The sequence below is a fragment of the Crinia signifera genome, chromosome 7 (assembly GCF_055691185.1).
Source record: "Crinia signifera chromosome 7, ASM5569118v1, whole genome shotgun sequence".
Lineage (NCBI taxonomy): Eukaryota > Metazoa > Chordata > Amphibia > Anura > Myobatrachidae > Crinia > Crinia signifera.
This window is the reverse complement of record NC_139223.1, coordinates 47,336,614-47,355,910: the sequence shown is the minus strand read 5'-3', so window position 1 is coordinate 47,355,910 and position 19,297 is coordinate 47,336,614. Positions and strand designations below refer to the sequence as shown.

General features: G+C 43.1%; 1 protein-coding gene across 1 annotated transcript in view; it reads left to right on the top strand.

Annotated features, from left to right (window-relative positions):
• NLRC3 (NLR family CARD domain containing 3) overlaps nucleotides 1-19,297 on the top strand; it is a 35,123-nt gene that overhangs the window by 4,725 nt on the left and 11,101 nt on the right. The window contains exons 2-8 of the mRNA XM_083152968.1: nucleotides 3,099-3,211; nucleotides 3,466-3,726; nucleotides 3,797-5,474; nucleotides 9,414-9,500; nucleotides 15,553-15,636; nucleotides 15,720-15,803; nucleotides 19,018-19,101. Coding sequence (XP_083009094.1) covers nucleotides 3,205-3,211; nucleotides 3,466-3,726; nucleotides 3,797-5,474; nucleotides 9,414-9,500; nucleotides 15,553-15,636; nucleotides 15,720-15,803; nucleotides 19,018-19,101 — 2,285 coding nt within the window. The 5' untranslated portion in view covers nucleotides 3,099-3,204. The remainder of the gene's footprint in view (nucleotides 1-3,098; nucleotides 3,212-3,465; nucleotides 3,727-3,796; nucleotides 5,475-9,413; nucleotides 9,501-15,552; nucleotides 15,637-15,719; nucleotides 15,804-19,017; nucleotides 19,102-19,297) is intronic.

Sequence of the window (19,297 nt, the reverse complement as noted above, 5' to 3'; positions counted from 1 at the left end):
GTCTAGTCAGACAGGCAATAGGTCGACACCAAAAGTTAGACATACATTAGTTAGACATTATCAAAAGTTAGACAAGCATAAGTTAGACATTGACAAATGGGAGCGGACATGGTACACCTATATGGTGTCCATGTGAACATATTGATATTCCATGTCGGCATTTTACTTGTGTTGTTACATTATATCTAACCAATGCATGTCTAACTTTGGTCAATATGTAACTAATGCATGTCTAATTTTTTTGATAATGTCTAACTAATGCATGTCTAACTTTGGTCAATATCTAACTAATGCCTGTCTAAATTTTGATGATGACTAACAAATGCATGTCTAACTTTTGACAATGTCTAACTAATGCATATCTAACTTTTGTCAATATCTTACTAATGCATGTCTAACTTTTGTCAATGTCTAATACATGTCTAACTTTTGTCAATGTCTAACTAATGAATGTCTAACTTTTGGTGTCGACCTATTGACTGTCTGACTAGATGTTCTCTGTGAGCTATACCACACCCCTCAGCGAATAGGTATGTAGAGTAGAACTGTTAATGCATACCTCCTGATTGTCCCAATTAAAGCAGTACAGTCCCGCTATTTGGAGACTGTTCCACTGTCCCTCCCACTGGTGGCAATGTTCCGTGGGCAGGGGAGGTAGTTAGGGGGAGCAGGAGATCTGTAGTGCAACAGTGATCTCTGAAGAGATGGTGTGCACCTGCCCATGGCATCTCTTCAGTGCACTGAAGAGGGAGGACAGGGAGGGGGCCAGAGGCTGTCCATTTGCTGGAGAGCACTGGGCATGCCAACCTAAAATTATAAAAACGGGGGTCGCTGCATGCCCATGCCCCCTTTACTCACACCCACTCTCCTTTTAGCTCCACCCCCTTTCCATGAGGACAACACCTTTGGTGAGCCAGGTCCCAGTTTAAAGATTACCACAGTTGGGAGGTATGTAATGCCAGTACCTAAACCAATAGGGAAGCGAGATATTGGATGGACTTCTGTCTTTAGGGTTGTCACTTCTGTATTTTTACTTTCTCTTAACCTGAAAATCAAGAACTATAAGTAAAACATAACCTGAAACTGCTTTTATCTATATCTAGGGAAATCACGTAGAGAACTTTACTAATATAGTATTAAGAAGGTAACTAAATAATAAGTATTCAACAGTAGATGAAAGTGTTGAGGGTTATAAAGGCCCCAGATAATCGTGATCTGATCTCTGTAAACCTCTGACGCATGATTACTTGCTACAAAAAGGTTTGGCTAAAGTTTCTTTCTTATTCTCTGTCAATTGGGTTAGGTAGTAAAGTCAATTCAAGAAGATGAGAGTGGCGGTCGATGAGACAAACACAATGAAAGACAAGGGGGCAGATGTATTAAGCCTTAACAAGAGATAAATGCAAGTGTGATAAGGAGAGATAAACTTCCAGCCAATCACCTGCTAACTGCCATGTTACAGGCTGTGTTTGAAAAAAGTTAGTAAGGAGCTGATTGGCTGGACGTTTATCTCTCCTTATCACACTTGAATTTATCTCTTTTTAAGGCTTAATACATCTGCCCCAATGTTCCATATCAAGGTTCCATATCGGGCATTGTCACTGCTAACAATGGTTAATGAGCTCACTGCGCCTATCTGTGCACTTTCCCTTATGTGGTTCTAGAGTCATTCTGAACTCTTATCCAGCAAAACCCCTCTCCTTTTTTGTCTTCATCTAAAGGCCCCCATACACTAGGGCGACTTGTGCATGCGCACAGTGTTTATTCCCCGCTGCTTAGCAGCTGACAGGGGGGACTCCCAACAGCCCCCCCACACCGCGGGACACTGTGGGACAGCGGGACAGGCCCTGATAATTGGGACTGTCCCGCTAAAATCGGGACTGTTGGGAGGTATGCCCTCGGCATGTAGGGTGCGTGCACAGGGTGAATCGAAAGTTTGCCGTGGGTGCACGCAACCTGCGCTTGCACATGTGCAGAAACACACCTGACCATGTGCAGACAGAAAACATCGGTCCTTCATGCGAATGCACAGAGGACCGAATCAATCAGAATAAGGGCCTATATACTGGGAAGATGAGGTCTAAACCTGGGGGGAGAGTATTCTGATCTCCACAGATAGGTGCATGAGATATGCACATAAACCACCCAACAGATGCATGGAAATTACAGACTGTAAAGTATCCTTCACAATGTTGTATTAAAGGTCTTGATACACTTCCTGAAATGATCATTTTACTTGAGTCATTGTGTGTATCAGAATATAAGATGAAATGTTTGCTGTTAAGTAAATGGACAAGGAGATTAAAAGATGGGCCATCATTGCACTGATCATAGTTGGGTGTAGTAATTTCTGTGTGGTGTAATATAACTGTGTCTGGGTAAATACTGGCAGTTACAGCTCTGACGGTTTTTGGTATTTTAACCCTACCGTTTACACAGCAAAACTCTAACCGGGATATGGTCGGTTGTTCGACCTAAAGATGGTCGACAGTCATTAGGTCAACACCACTGGGTCGACATACTGGAAGGTCGACATGGGTCTAGGTCAACATGGCACAAGGTCGACAGGTGCTTAGGTCAACACAAGCATTAGGTTGACATGGTCTAGGTCAACAGTCAAAAGGTCGACATGGTTTTTTTTAGCCGACATGTGTCGACAGGTGGTATTTCATGCCCTACCATTGACTAGGGCATGGTGGGAGAATAAAATAGTGTACCGAGCGCAGCGAGAAAACAGTGTCCATATAGTCTGTGTCGACATTCGAGTTAAAAAACTGTGAAAAACCCCATGTTGACCTTTTGACTGTCGACCTAGACCAAGACTAATGCTTGTGTCAACCTAACCACCTGTCGACCTTGTGCCAAGTCGACCTAGACACCTGTCAACCTTCCATTATGTCGACCGAGTGGTGTCGACCTAATGACTGTCGACCATCTTTAGGTCGACCCAATGATCCCATTCCCTCTAACCATTCCCTACTGCAGCCTAACCCTAACCGCCCCAGCTGCCGGGATCCTGACAGTATCCCATTTGCAGTGTACGACTTTCTGCATTGGCCCCACATTCATGCTGACCTAATTATTGTGTCTTCTCACAGGATGATGTCAGAGGGGATGAAGCTGCCGCCAGCCCAAACCTAGAGATGACATGGACCTCGGAAAAGTTAGGAATGCTGGGACCTCATGGGGGTTTAAAACAATGATATGGAAGGTACATGGATGTCCTCATATAATAATCTGCATTTATACCCATTGAGTAGAAGAATATCTACTGGAAGAATAGAAGAATATATATGTGCTTCCGGAACTGTGATTTGTCTCTGACTCCAGCTTAGTTTCAAATATTTGGTTCCAGTAATTATAATATTACTGCACTTATAAGGCTTATTTTGTTAGATTCATTAGTTTCTTGCACCATCCTTTTTAACTCTCCTTCTGCTTATTTATCTGTCCGTGGTCTGTTAGGTTTATGGATCCTAAGGTACAGGAGACAGCTCACATCCAGCGCCTGTCTGGAATCCCTCCAGGAGATTATGATGAAGCTGCAAGAGCTTGAGATGTTGAATGAAGAGGAGGTTCAGCGTCTTCAGAAATTAACCTCATTGCCTAAGTGGGCAGAGGCCCTGATGGACATACTAGGTGGGAAGGGCAAGTGGTACCTTCAAGGGCTCCAGAACTGTATAGAGCACAGTGGTACCTGCCTTTACCTCCGCATGCAACATTATGGTAAGTCATGAGCTTTGGATGTGATGTGATTTTGAAAGCTCACATTAACTGTATGGTTTTTTTTTTTCAGATCCACTGGTTAAGAAGTATTTGGACAATGTGGAATACACAGATCACCATTCACTCTTGACACAGTTAGACTCCCTTAAAATGCTGGAAGGCTTCACTGATGCCCAGCTGCAAGAACATGATGTTGTTCAGCTGGAGCTGGGGCAGGGTGCGAGTGTAAACACCAAGAAGGTGCCACTGGAAAATCTACTAATGCCACTGTCAAAAGTCTGCCTCCCCCCACGGATCACTGTGACTGTGGGAGTGGCAGGAGTTGGTAAAAGCACCCTGGTGAGACTGTTTGTGGAAAAATGGGCGCGGGGAGAGTTGTGCTCAAACATCACCTCTGTATTGTCTTTGAATTTCTGGGAGTTGAATATTTATGACCGTCTCTCTGCGGAGAAGTTGGTACGCATCGCCTGCCCATGTTATTCTGTGCCACCTCCAAGCTCGCTTCTTATTTTGGATGGCTTGGACGAGTTACGGGCTCCATTGGATTTCTCAAACTCTGCTGCCAGCACTGACCCCCAGAAAGAGCTTCCTCCCGAGTGTCTCATTACTAATATTCTGCGGGGCAATCTGCTGCCAGATGTCTGCGTGTGGATAACATCCAGGCCAGGAGCGGCTGCTAGGATTCCTGCAGGACTCGTTGATCGAATGACAGAGATAACCGGGCTTGGGTCAAATGAGATAAATGTGTTTCTGGATCAGCTGCTACATGACACCAATGGTACCGTGGAGAGGATCTGGGATCATCTACAATGTCATTGTTCTTTGAAGGCCTTATGTACTGTTCCCACTTTGTGCCACATTATAGGAATTTCTCTTGGGTTTGCTCTACATGTCCAAGACTCCACTAGTCAACCTCTCCCAGAGACATTGTCAACCATCTTTTCCTGGTATTTGAAAGCCCAGTTTTATGACTTGGAGGTGATAGAACAACCAAGTAGTGCCAGGCGAACACTTGGCAACCTAGGAAAGCTGGCATTCCAAGGATTAGTTAGGAAACGTTCAGTTTTTTATGAGTCAGATTTGAAATCTTGTGGGATTGAAACCCCGATATTGCCTGGAAGCCTTTGTTCCCGACTTCTGCTTGTCCAGCATTCCCCCTCATGTCCAGCTTTCTGCTTCTCCCATATTTTGCTGCAGGAGTTCCTTGCCGCTGTCCACTTCTACTTTGCTGCCAAACGTGCCATCTTTGACTTATTTGCAGATGGGGGCATTACTTGGCCCAGGTTGGGCTTTCTCAACCACTATAAAAGTGCAACACAGCGCGTTTTACAAGCTGATGGAGTGCATCTGTCCATCTTCTTCCGCTTCCTATCAGGGCTTCTTTCACCGCAGGTCCTGCGTATATTGGCCGGATGTCTACCAAGCAAGGAGGAGCCAAACAGCTACCATGGACAAGCAGCGGACTACTTGCAGAGCTTGCTCAGTGCAGGAAAGACAATCTCATGTGACATGGTTAACTTGGTGTGCTGCCTGCATGAGATGGGGCACACGGAGTTGATCTGTGCAGTTGAAGAGGCGATGAGCAGTGGAACACTTGGTGGAAAGTTGAACCCATTAACATGTTCTGCTCTTGCTTACTTGCTGCGAACATCAGACAGCTGCGTTCAAGAAATAAATTTGTCCCAGTGCCTCAATTACAACCTCGTGAAGAACTTCTTACCGCAGCTACAATACTGTACAAACCTAAGGTACCTGTTGTCTTCTCTACTTCCTCCTGCCTGGGTCATAACTTGTTATTGGTGCTTCACACTCGCCTGGCCGTTCGCTCCAGAGGGGGGGTGGACAGGGGTCTGGAGCAGGGGAACTCTCAGCATTTTATGGGCGTCTGCCCCATATTCTCCAATCAGCAGCTGAAACAAAAGTCAGTTTAGACTGACTTTTATTACATAGGGGGAGAAAAAATTATTCGATGGTCAGCGGACGATTGTCGGGTGTGCTTATCTGTTTGCTAGACTGGGAGTAGAGCAAACAAATCTGAATTAGGCCCAAAGTGTCAACTCGCAAATTCCCCTTAAAGGAATACAGGCGCTGGAATGGGTGATCTTTCCTAGCTGCTGTGTAAAGCGGGGGAGTCGCTCCCACTAGTGATAGCTGAAGACAAAAATACAAGAAAAAACAGCGCTTGTTTTGAGGAAGGTTCAAATTTATATACCAAGGGATAATTAGGTTGTACCAATAACATTTGGAATTCAAGTTGATAATTGTATTATTTTAGTTGTTCTCTGGGAGTTGTTCATACTGTCTAATGCAGGGCTGGGCAACACCGGACCTCCAGATGTTAGTGAACTACACATACCAGGATGCTTTGCATTAGTTTTGCTATGTGGCCATGCCGAAACTGATGCAAGGCATGCTGGGATGTGTAGTTCACTAACATCTGGAGGGCCGGTGTTGCCCAGCCCTGGTCTAATGCATTTGATTCTAGGAGAAAGAGGGGGTGGACCCGCAACAGCTATAGTTTGAATATCAATTCGATGATTCAGTAATTTTTTACCAGCATAAATAACCACTTCTGACTAGTGCTCGTGGTTGTAGTGCTGGTGGTGCGCCCAGCGTTCAGTACATAGACTGAAAGTGTTTTTTTTTTGGTGTTTGCAGAGATGCAAACCAAAAGACAGTAAACGCTTTGTGGGCGCCCACAAAGTGTTTACTGTCTTTTGGTTTGCATCTCTGCAAACACAAACAAAACCCCACTTTCAGTCTAATGCATTTGATACCAGGTCACAGGGATAGCCCCTTTGTAGGAACGAACTAGAAATATTCTGGGCCTGGATCTCAAATGTTTCTGCACTAGAGCACAGGGGCAAACGCAGGATTTTCAGAAGGGGGTTTCCAGAGAGGGGCGGAGCAAAGCACGGAGATGGACACTTAGGTGACCCAGTATATGCAGAGTCAGTTAAAGTAATATAGATAGACCAAGTGTATATAAATAATAATAATAATAATTATATATATATATTTAACAGCAGTGTAGACCCCTGGGTATAGCAATGTATTGGGGCCCCTACCGATCCTCCAGCGGTAGGGGTAGGGGGTGCTATGAGCGGAAGCTTTGATGTCCCGCAGGTGGTAGGGGTTTTTATTTTTAAACCGCTCAGCATGTACGGCCTGGATCAGTAATTTCCACTAATTACCCCTTTACTGCACAGATGGTGGGAGATGGGGTGGGAGAAGGGGGCATTGGGCTGAATGACTGGGCCCTGATACATAACTTCCAGGGTGGTAGAGGATGTTTAATACGCAGAGGAGGGGTGTATAGTGGAGTGGGCTTATTATTCATAATTTTCTGGTGGGAGGACAGCTTGCTTGACTGCAGATATCTCCAGTTCCTGGAACTAGATTTTAATGGAATTAAAAACTAGAGAATCCCACCTACCAAATGGTATTGGGGACTAGGAGATCAGAGGTCAGGAGGCAGAGCAATCTGCCAAAGAGTATATAAAACTACATACCAGGTGTGTGGAGCTGGAGCAGTAACCAGCTGCTGGAAGGCTGATATCTCTGGTTATAGGAACAGTAGAGACAAGATACTAGTGTCCCTGAAAGGGGGAGAGTCCCAGCTTTTGGAATATACCCTCAGAAAAAACTCTAAATTAGACAGAACCTGAAATATCTGACTGGGAAGAGCAATTAATAGGCTTGGATGGGGACCACTCCTTTGAAGTCAGATATCTCCGGTTCCCCAGGGCCGATTTAAAAATTATTGTACCCATGGAAAGAGGGGACCCTCAGCTTTCAGAATAGGGCCCTTAGATTCCTGGGGGGGTTTCTGGGTACTCAGAAACCCCCCCTGCGTGCGCTACTGGAGCAGTTTCTTCACAGGCGGAGCATTTGACATTTTTAGTATGTTTCTTTTCCATGCTGGCAAATGGCTGCTTTTGTAATTACGATACATATAAGATCCTACTTCTTTGATGTAATTATTGTGTTGCCTTTGGCTTCAAGAGTTATAGAAGATAAATTAATAGATGTGTGATGGTAGGTGTGAGTGAAAGTGAGATTAAATAAATTGGAATTAAGTGAATCAACAAAAATAGTGGCTGACTGTGCATCCCCATCCCAAATGAAGAACAAATCATATATAAATCGATATAATCGATATATAAATCGATATAATGGCCATAGAAGGCCAGGCGTGCACCGAGCCCACCCATCACACATGTTGGTCCTCAAATTGACCCATGTATAGGTTGGTATAGCTCAGCACAAACCTGTTCCTCATGGCCGTTCCCATAACCTGAAGGTAGTGTTCTCCTTGAAACAAAAAGTGATTGTGCATCAAAATAAATGTGATGGCGTCTAATAAAAATATTATTTTCTCGTCGGAAAGATCACCATCTTTCCTTAGTTGGGATTCAATTGCTTTTACACCTAGGTTGTGCGGAATATTAGTATATAAACGCTGTGCATCTAAAGTATATAATAAATGCATAAGATTCTTTACATTCGATACTCTGAATCAAATTGAGAAAGTGCGCGGTGCCTTTAATAAATATGTGATCTGTGTTTGGAGGTGTGAATCTAAAAAAGAGGATAAATTAGAAGTGAGTGACCCTATACCTGAAATTATAGGACGCCATGGGGGTGCAGCAAGGCTAGTTTTTGCATTTACCCACCAGCTACATCTCTTTGGGCTCAAGAACTCCCTCCAGGGTAAAGATTCTCCACTGCAGGTACTCCTTGCTCTAATTGAGCCAACTACAAATGAGATCAATACATAGTTAGTGTATGAGACAGTACCAAATTGATGGGAACATCATAAGGTCAAACGGTCATCCTCAGAATGGGACTGCACCACATTATCAATTACCAATGTGAGACTGCTAAAACCACCACGCCATTAATTCATGGTTATAGCAAAAGTTTTTATTCATTTTTAAATGTATGTCTTTTTAATGTATTCATTAAAAAATATTATTGGCACAACCTAATTATGCCTTGGTATTTAAATTTGATCCTTCCTCAAAACAAGCGCTGTGTTTTCTTGTATTTTTGTCCAAACTGCCTGTCAGCCTATGGTGCAGTATATACTCTAGTTTCCATTGCATTTTGTCAGCATATGAAGGATTTTGTGCTATGCCATTCCAACAAAGAGGGAGAATGACGATCATTGATTATTTGTTATTTAATGTACCACCCATGATGCATGCCCAGTCTATTATAAAGCACATGATGCAGCTGCAATCAGACTTGGGGGCAGATGTAGTAAGCCTGGAGAAGATATATAATCAAAAGGTGATAAACGCACCAGCCAACCAGCTCATAACTGTCATTTTTCAAACCAAGGTCAGATGTATAAAGCCTTGAAAAGCGATAAAATTGAGAGTGATAAACCACCAGCCAATCAGCTCATAACCACCATGTTACAAACTGATTTATAAAAATGTCAGTTAGGAGCTGAGTGACTGGTCCGTTTTCACCTTTGATTTTATATCTTCTCCAGGCCCTGTGTGGCAAATCTGGTCCTTAACATGTAATTAGCCGCCTGCAGATCATTACACCAGTTAGCCTTCACATCTGGAGACACACATCACTCAATGGCTTATAAATACTATACTGATATATATTTATTTAAATGTGACACCTCTGACGCACATCTTATGGCATTGTATTTGTGTTGTACCCAGAATGGAGAATAACAACTTTAGAGACGACGTGATGGAACTATTAGCCAGCATCCTGTGCTCTAAGGACTGCGCCATCCATAGGATCAGGTGACAGAACTGGGGAAAGTCTATATGTAAAAGAATTTGACAAGCGCAGATCTGCAACTCAAATCCGAATGTGCAGCTGTTTTCTTTTTTTTTTTTTTAAACATTTTTATTGATTTGTCACAAATTATTCCACAAACAAGTAATAGTACAAGCTTATCACAAAATTTGAGCATTTTTTTTGTTTCACAGGGGTTCTGGGTATAGGGGTATAAGAGGCTTTGGTATAGTTCATACAGTTCGAGATGTATTGACAGGTATCGGTCTTCTCTTTGTTACTGGCCAATGAAGGCGGTGTGCTGATGCTGGCATATAAGGAAACGTTTTTCTTAGTAATTATACATTTCAAAAATAAGGATAAAACATATGCATTTCTCCATTATAACCGCTATTATGTTGTATCTTTCCCCCTTTTCTCCTTGTCCTCGATCGTATAGGCTACGTAACCACCTGTCTTCAGAAAGGAGGTCTCCCATTTGCTACCATCTCTAGATCGTACCATGTGGTGTTTTTAAGGCTATTTCTCACCGCCTCTTTCATTTGTAGACTAAGGGTCAGTATATAAGGCAGCCATGTGTTAACAAATTTGCTTACTAGTTTCTCCTTGTTTGTCATTGTTTCCGTCCAATCCATTGTGAACAAGTGTTGGATTCTAGGGTGTAATAGTGATTGCGGGATACGTGTAGTTTCTACCCATTGTGAAAGAATGGTTTTTTTCCCTGCTGCTGCTATTTTAAGCAATAAATGTCTTGTCCCCTTAGTTAGTGCCTTTTTATCCTGCCTGGTGTAAACATTCCAAAAGGCCCATTCCTTATTTATCTTGAATTGTATATTCAGTTGTAAATTTATGTAAGACTGTGTATCCTCCCAAAAGTCTCTGACAATTGCGCATTCCCAAAGGCAGTGTAACATGTCCGCGTTTGGTTCTTGACATTTAAAGCAGTTAGATGTGTGAGATTCGCCAGTCAGAAATTTTAGCTTAGGTGTATAATACGATCTATGGAGAATTTTTTGGTTCATTTCCATGAATGTGGTGGCCACTAAGAGTTTATTCATTTCTACATATGATGAGAGGATTTTTTCCATTGTGATGTTGGGAAAATCTGCTTGCCATTTTAAGAGACCTATTGGTGGAGCGGTGACGTCTAGTAATTTTCGGGATTTAGAATATATTTGTGATGTGGTCAGTGTTGTCAGGGTGTGTCTAACTGCTGAGTCTAGGTCATTACTTTTGTCATGGTTCGTTAGTTCTCGTAAGAGTTTGGTGGTATAGCTAGCTACCTGTAGATACTGGAATAGCGGGATAATAATATTTGGATATTTTTCTTGTATCTGGGTTCTAGTTAGGAGTTTCCATTGAGCCAGATCCATGAACTGGTATATGTAGCGTAGTCCTTGTCTGTTCCATTCCTGGAAGCATGGGTGTGTGTGGTAGGGGCTGAAGTTGGGGTTTCCATTCAGTGGCAAAAATAAGGACTTGCATGTATTTAATTTCTTGTTGCTTCGAATTGACCTCCAGGCTGTGCATGTTGTATTTATTAGGATGTTCTCTCTTAAATCTTTCTCTAGTGAGTTGGGGTGTGTATGCAGTAACATCACTAGATCTTTATGCGGGCTGAAGGTTTGTTCTCGAGATCTATTGGTGTATATGTTTTTACCTTTGATCCAGTCAATTGCTATTTTATAATTGGCTGCCTGTGCATAGCTTTTTAGGCATGGCAGGTTCACTCCCCCTAGATCTTTAGGCTGTTGGAGTTTGAACAATGATATTCTTGCTTTTTTTCCCCCCCATATGAAAGCGGATAGGGCTTTATTAACTAGTTTGAGGTCTTGTTTCCTAGGCATTATGGGCAGTGTTTGTATTACGTATAGCAGTCTCGGGAAGGTTATCATCTTATACAGGTGGCACCTGCCTATGTAAGAGAGGGGTAAATTTTTCCATTTTTGAAAATCTTGATAGGCTTTGGTGAATACTTTGGTGTAGTTAAGTTCATATAGTTTTTCAGTTTCAGGGTGTATAGTTAAACCTAGGTACTGTATTGTGTTTTCTGCCCAGGTGAATGGGAACGTGTTTCCCCATCCTTGTTTGGATCTCGGTCCTTGGGCTAATGCTATCGTCTTAGTATAATTTAGTTTAAACCCTGTTACATTTTCCAACCTGTTGAATACTGTTATTAGTGTGGGGATGATTCGTTTGGGATTGGAAAAGTATAATAGGAGGTCGTCCGCAAAGGCTGAGAATTTGATTGTGTCTGTGCCTATCTTGATACCTGTCCAGTCAGGTAAGGAATCAAAGTAACGTAGTATGGGATCTAATGCCAAGTTAAAAAAGAGCGGCGATAGTGGGCACCCTTGTCTTGTCCCTCTAAACAGTGTGAATTGCGTAGAGTTTAAAGAATTTATGGTGAGGGATGCTTTGGGGTCTTTGTATAGTGCGTTAAAAATATGGATAAATTCCGGGCCGAATTCCTGGTGTGTGAATACTCGAGTTAGATGAGACCATGAGATTCGGTCAAACGCCTTGTCCGCATCACAACTCAGTATTAAATTGTCTAGTTCCCTTGCCAGTTTGGTGTGCGTCAAGGCTGCGATAAGTGTTCTGATGTTGTTCACCGAATGTCGATTTCTGACAAAACCTGTTTGCGCAGGATGGAGGATGTCTGGGAGAATTAATTGCAATCTTTGTGCCATTATTTTTGAGAATATTTTTAGGTCTTGATTCAATAAAGAGATGGGCCTGTATGAGGAGACTTCTGTTGGGTCTTTGTTTGGTTTAGGGATTAAAATAATTCTGGCGTCATTGAAGCGGTCTGGTGCCATGTTTCCTTTGAGAATGGAATTGTACAAGTTGTGTAAATGCGGTATGAGTATAGGGGAGAGCATTTTGTAGTATGCTGCTGATAGGCCGTCTGGACCTGGGCTTTTCCCTAGTGGTAGGGAGGAGATGGTTGTGGAAATTTCCAGTTCCGTGATAGGAGCTGTCAGTTGTTCCCTGTCTGTGGGTAGTATCTTTTTAAGCTTGGCCTGAGTCAATAACAGTTCTCCGTCACATGTGTCTTCATAGGGTGTCTCGTATAGGGTTTTGAAATAATTTATAAAGAGCTTCTCTATCTCTTTAGGGTTTGTGGTATTTTTTCCAGTGTGTGTTTTTAATGTTGTGATATGTTTGACATCTTTGGCTGCCTTAGTCATTGTCGCTAGTAGTCTTCCTGGCTTATTTCCCCATCTGAAGTATTTATTTTTTGGGAAATTTATGTCCATTTGGGCTTTCTCTGCACATAATATGTCATATAATGTCTGGGCTTCCTTAAATGAGTTTTTATTCTGGTCATTTGGGGCGTCTATAAGGGTGGAGTAGGCGTTTTTAACCCTATCACTAGCCTGTATGAGTTTTTCCCTAAGTTTTTTCTTTTGGTGACTGATATATGAAATGATGTGCCCTCTCATTACCGGTTTTGATGCCTGCCATAAGAGATTAATGTTTTGGTCGTGCTCTTTGTTGTCTGTGAAATAGTTGTGCAGCTGTTTTCTTAAAGGGATACTTAACCCTCCCTTTATAATATACAGTAGCACACACAATTCACAACAGAAAAAAACAGCGCTTTTCGGATTTGACCCAAATATTTTTATGCACAATAAAAAAGCAATGAAAGCAAAATAGAAACACCTGCCGGTATTAAAACATTCAGCTGAAATTTTTTTCATTTTGCCCGTTTTGGCAGACTAGTGATGATGCGTGCTCCTGCATCATCACTAGCAAAGTCCCCCTTCTGCTAGCTTTACCTGCATGTCTAGCGATGATGGATGGTTTTTCATCCATCATCTCTGTGTGTGTACGCCCCTATGGTCGCCGGGGTGAAAGATTAGCCACTTTGAGCTCAGTGGACCGCTCCGCTGCCTCCCCTTCTCCCTCGCCCCTTGCTCCATATACTCACGCCACACGGAGCAGGGAGGAAAAACCGCCTACTGTCCACAGCAGCTCCAGGCCCCCTGTCCACACGGCAGCTCCCGCTCCCCTTCTCCCTCCCCCTGCTTGGAGCAGGGAGGAAAAGCCGCCCGGACAGTCAGCCGCAGAAGCTCCCGCTCCCAGCACATAAATAAATCTGGCCACCAATGTTTATTTATATAAACCAGTAATATATACATTGTTGGTATGGGCCAGTGATGTATATATTACTGGTACCCCTGCCCACCAATGTTTATTTATTAGCAATACAGTATATACATTGTTGGCATGGGCCAGAGATGTATATATTACTGGCACCCCTGACCACCAATGTTTATTAATAAATGGTAACGTATGGCCAGCACTGTATATGTTACCGCCGCCACTGCCCACCAACATACATTATGTTATGGGGGTAATGCATGCATTGCTGGCCTGCACCAGCAATATATGCGTTACCGCCACCACTGCCAAACGCCTGTGATCGCTGGTCGGTTGCCTTCTGATTGACAGCAGACAGACATTTTGGGGTGTGCCATTGCCATTTTCTTGGAGTTCACGAGAAACTGCAGGCAATCCCCAGCCATTTGGAGTCATCAGTGCCCTCCTTACCCCTCACGGCCATCGCAGTGCTGAGTAGTCTTGGCTTACTCGGTGCTGCGCACTGGGGGAAAGTCATTTGATGGTGAATGGTTTCTCCCTACGTGAACGGCTGCAAATTAATTTGCAGCTGTGCACATGGACGGGATTTCACCCTGGGTGGCGTTTACCTGATTGCTGGGCTGCAAGTATACGCAGCCCAGTGATCAGTTCTGAATCAGGCCCCAAGAACAGAAATGCACTGAATACAATGGCCCCTGCTTCCACCATTGAAAGTCAAACCCCGCCCATTATGTAAATAGCGTTTTATATGAAAGATTTTCAGCAAAGTCTTTCGCCTCCTGAAATTCTCTTGCTCTTTGGGAAAATAGCTCAGTGTGTAGGTCCATACACACTGGGCGACTATGCCCAGCGTGTATGGACAGCGATGGCTGATATCATCGCTAAGGGGAAAGCCGCTCACTGCATACACAGTGAGCGACTTTCCCCCTGCCCGGTGCTGTCAGCAGGGGGTGGACAGCTTTGCATAGTGCAGCGCTATGGAAAGCCGTCCTCAAAACCGCTCATCTGCTGGTAATATCAGCAGATGAGCGGCTTTCCCGGTGAGCTTTGAGCTGAAATCACACACAGATTTTGGCAAAGTCTTTTGAAATTAAAATCTCCTAGTGTGTATGGGCCTAAGACTTTAGCTGGGTAGTTTGTCCAGAGTTTAGACAGGGTGATCCAGGGTTAATAACTCGTCTCCTGCGGTACCTTCCCGACTGCTGGCGTTATTTTCTCTGCAGCCTTATCCGGAATGAAGTATCTGGTTTCAGAGTGTCCCCGACCAGTGGTACAAGTTCTCCCACAACGCGTTTCCCTGCCTTGAGCAGACTCAGCAGCTTCCTCCAGCTTTCAATACCTTATAATATAATTATTACCTATCATCCAACATTGCAGGGTAATCCCGATGTAGGGGAATTGTTAGTGTACACCTAAATGTAATGTTATATCGTAATAGATCAGATAACTGTAAGAACTAAAGTTTCTCTTTAGTAAGCCTTGAAGAGAGATACAGCACCAGGCAATCTGTTGTAGATCAAGGCACAAGATCGACATGGAAAAGGGTTGACATGGTTATGGTTTCAGTGTCAACACCTACAGTATCAAACACCTATCAACATGCACCCGCAATTAGTGTTGTGCGGGAAAAAGTAATGTCCCGTTGGCCTTTTGTCGATGTTGACCGTACGTGTCGACTATATGGTGTCGACCTAGTCCTAGACACTGTCAAACTATCATCCGGATACCCAGCCAATCAGCTCCTAACTACTATGATACAGATTGGGATTGATAAATGACAGTTAGGAGCTGATTAGTTGGTACTTGATGTCGATCCTCTTTCTCTCTCCAAGGCTTAGTAAATGAAGTCCTAAGTGAGAGATGTATGAAGCGTCTATAGAGGATACGTGAAGATGTTTCCCATAGCAACCAATAAAGTGCAGTAAGCAACAATTTGCTCTGTTTCAGCCTAGCAGAGAACCGGCTGAGTAACCGCGGTGCAAAGTTGCTGGGAAGAGCCCTGATGGTGAACCAGACTCTCTCCTCTATCGAGTGAGTGCTCTGGGATGTGAGGGAGCCGGTAACGTATCACAGTTGGTAAACATGGCATTAACTCTTTGTATGATGTGCTACAGCCTCCATGGAAACGCCATTGGACCCAGCGGTGCCAGGGCCTTGGCAGAGGCTCTACAGAGCAATCGAGTGCTGCTGAGCCTGAAGTAAGTGGAACAATACATTTAAAGCAGTGATTTTCGACCTTTTTCAACTCGCAGCACACCAAGATTTGAAAATTGCCACGGTACACCATCAGTCCCCCACAGGAAAAAAACAAGCCCATCGGCCCCCATATTTAAAACAATCACATTGTTTCTCACAGATAACAAAAATAGAATACATTGGCCCTCACATGAAAACAAATATCAGATTGTTCTCCATATACATAAAAAAAACAATTGCCTTGTCCCCCATAGAACACAACCCCCCCCCCCCCCCAATTACCCCCCAGATGAACACAGTACAATCTGTGCCAGGCTCGTTTGAATGCAGAACACAGCAGAGGCTTTATGCCAATGCCAACTGTTTTCAGTGTGTAGTGCCCCAGGGGGTAGAGTTACAAATGCCCTCATGTGATGTGAAGACCATACGAGTCACTGCCTAGCTGCCATTATGTTCTCCTTGGGAGCTAGTTTGGACAGTATAACAGCAAGACACCTGAGGATGTGAGCAAGCCCTGTGGGAGGGGCGAAACGCGTCTTCCTAGCTGTTCCTATGCACTAGCAACTCACCCCCTGTGGAAGCTGACAGCCGCCGATACCTGTGCATAGCCAAGAACATAACTATTGTGTTTACTGGTGACAAGTGATATTAACAGCCGTCTGTGTTGCGGCCACGGGCCAGCGGCACGTAGACCACGCATATACCCGCCTCTGTTAAACTGAATTTGTGAAAGCAGCAGCCGTTTAAACTGCAACCGCGATCCAGCGGGACTTAAACTGCCTCCACTCTTGTCCTTCTTTAACTCTGTATATGCTGCACCTATACATTGTTTCATGTGCTACATGATTTAATCTAGCTAGGTGACGGCCTATTACAGCCGCGGTCCAGCGGCATTTAAAAGGACACCTGCAGGGCTATTTTTCTGCAGGCTCCAGCAGGAAGTGAGGCCCTTATTCTAGTTCACTCTGACAAAATATTTCTTAGATGGACAAAACCATGTGCACTGCAGGTGAGGCAGCTGTTACTTGTGCAGAGATAATTAGATTTGGGTGGGGTTTTACACCTGCCTCACCTGCAGTGCACATGGTTTTGTCCATCTAAGAAATATTTTGTCATAAAGAGTGAACTAGAATAAGGGCCTCAGTTCCTGCTGGAGCCTGCAGAAAAATAGCCCTGGACACCTGTACCTGCTTCTACACAAATCCATATGTTGTGCCATGTATAAGATAACCCTATTTACTTAACTAAACATCCTAATGACATACAGTATGTACCTGCTTTCCTAAAAATGTGTATATTGTGCAAGGTATAGATAACTTAATTAATCTAACTTATAACTGATCTTGAAGCCGCAGATAATATTGGTACTTCAAGAAATTATTGATCCTGTTCAACCTTAAGCCCCGTACACACGGGGGGATATATCGCTGAGTGATATATCACTCGCGATGAGTGATATATCGCTCAGTGTCCCGTTTGCATCAGCGACCAGAGATGGAAATCAGCTGGTCGCAGGAGCATGTTCCTGTGACCAGCAATCACTACGGGGGAGAAAACGGGAGCGCGCACCCGGCGATATATATATATATATATCGCCGGTGCACACTCCCATCGCGGGCAATATGGTCGCTCAGCGACCATATTGCCCGCGATATTAGACATAATCGCCCCCGTGTGTACACAGCCTTAAACCTCCACTTCTCGTGTCCTCACTAGTAGGCACCTAATCCTCTCTCACTGCTAAAAGGCAGGTGTGTTCCCACTGCAATGCTTAATTGAGCAACAGTGGCTACATAGCCTGACGAAGGGAGCAGCAGAAGGTACTTTTGGCCGCTCTTTTACTTCACTGCGACGTCTCTCCCTGATTCTCTCATCCATCATCCTCTACTTTATGATGACTGGAAAGTAGAAATTAGGTGAGCTACATAGACATCAGCAGTCTACTTTGTCTCTCCCTTTCTATTTCCATTTTTATGACCATTTGATTCAAATGTCAAATTGATTCACCTTAATTGTCTGCTCAATTAACTGCCCTACACTTTAAGGAATCTGTACAGCAATCTCACTAGGCAATTTAACGGTTAACCAATTACTAAATGTGTTTGAATTGGGTTCAAATTAATGTATAACCGATCCATGGCTAAAATCATATTTAAACTATTTTATAGGGTAATGTGTTATGGTTGCATATCTCTAGCACTACTTTCTAGACTTGTTACTAAACACACAAATAGTCTAACTATAATTGTCATTGTTGCTATATCTATTGCTTAAAACGCAACATAATTATTAGACTGAATAACTGAGTTTATGTCATCAATATTCTTTGCATACTCTGCTGAACTCCTTGGTTGTGACATGTTGAATTTTTTGGCAAATTATACATAATTAACCGGAACTTGGCGGCTAAAGCTGGTATTTACTACCCCTGTTTGTTCAAACGTTTGGTAAAGGATAGTATATAAATAAGGAATCAAATTACCGAAGCAAATGCATGTTTGAAAGTGAACATTTGTCACATACAGGAGAGTGATATCTTTTTGCGGTGCGGTTTTAAATTCATTTATATTTTGCAATTAATTTTTGATTTATTTTATTTTATTTTGTATACATTAATATTAAAGTGTGATCATTAAAAGTTAAGTTTTAAATTAACTTTAAATTTACATTAATACCACTTCCTCAACGTATTTTCCTCTACACTTAAGATTGTAATACAGGTATATTTATATACATCTTATGAGTGCCCCCACACATGAGTCTTCTTTTTCTCCAGTCTAAATATACTAAATATACTTACCTCTGACTCCGGGGAGCACCTCCAGCCGATTAAATACTAAATTGTGTTGATTATCTAAGAATTAATACAGGATCTGGATCCAATTTAAATTATTCTAATTGTTGAATCCACTGTAAGATTGATACATTTAAAATCTTTATAGTGGACAATCCTGTGCAGGACCCCCTCCCCAAAAAAAACAACACATATCTGCTGTAGTAAAATATCTGCCATTAGTCCTGTAATACAACAATGACTGAAATATCGACCTTTCTCTAAAGTGACACATTTTCTTCCTTTCTATCATGTAAATCTGTGTTTCAGACTTCACCCCGTGTTGATTTGTTTGTAATTTTCAAGGTTAATTCAGAGATATGATTGATCCAATATCGCCAAAGTCGTTTCCCTCATATTTCCTGTTAACGTCTCTCTTGCAGTTTACAGAACAATCATATAAAATCAGAGGGGGCGCAGTATCTGGCTGAGTCTCTACTGCTGAATCGCCACCTGAAGGCCCTGAAGTGAGTATATGTAGTTATACTGCCACTCACAGCAGGTCTGCCACCCACAGCAGGTCTGCCACCCACAGCAGGTCTGCCACCCACAACTTGTCAGTGCCTTGATGCTCAGTGGCAGATATTAAGTACACCTGTCATGATCTGGACTGCCATATTCCAAGATCCGCTAAGACAGTATAAGGGTATAAGGATAATAGGT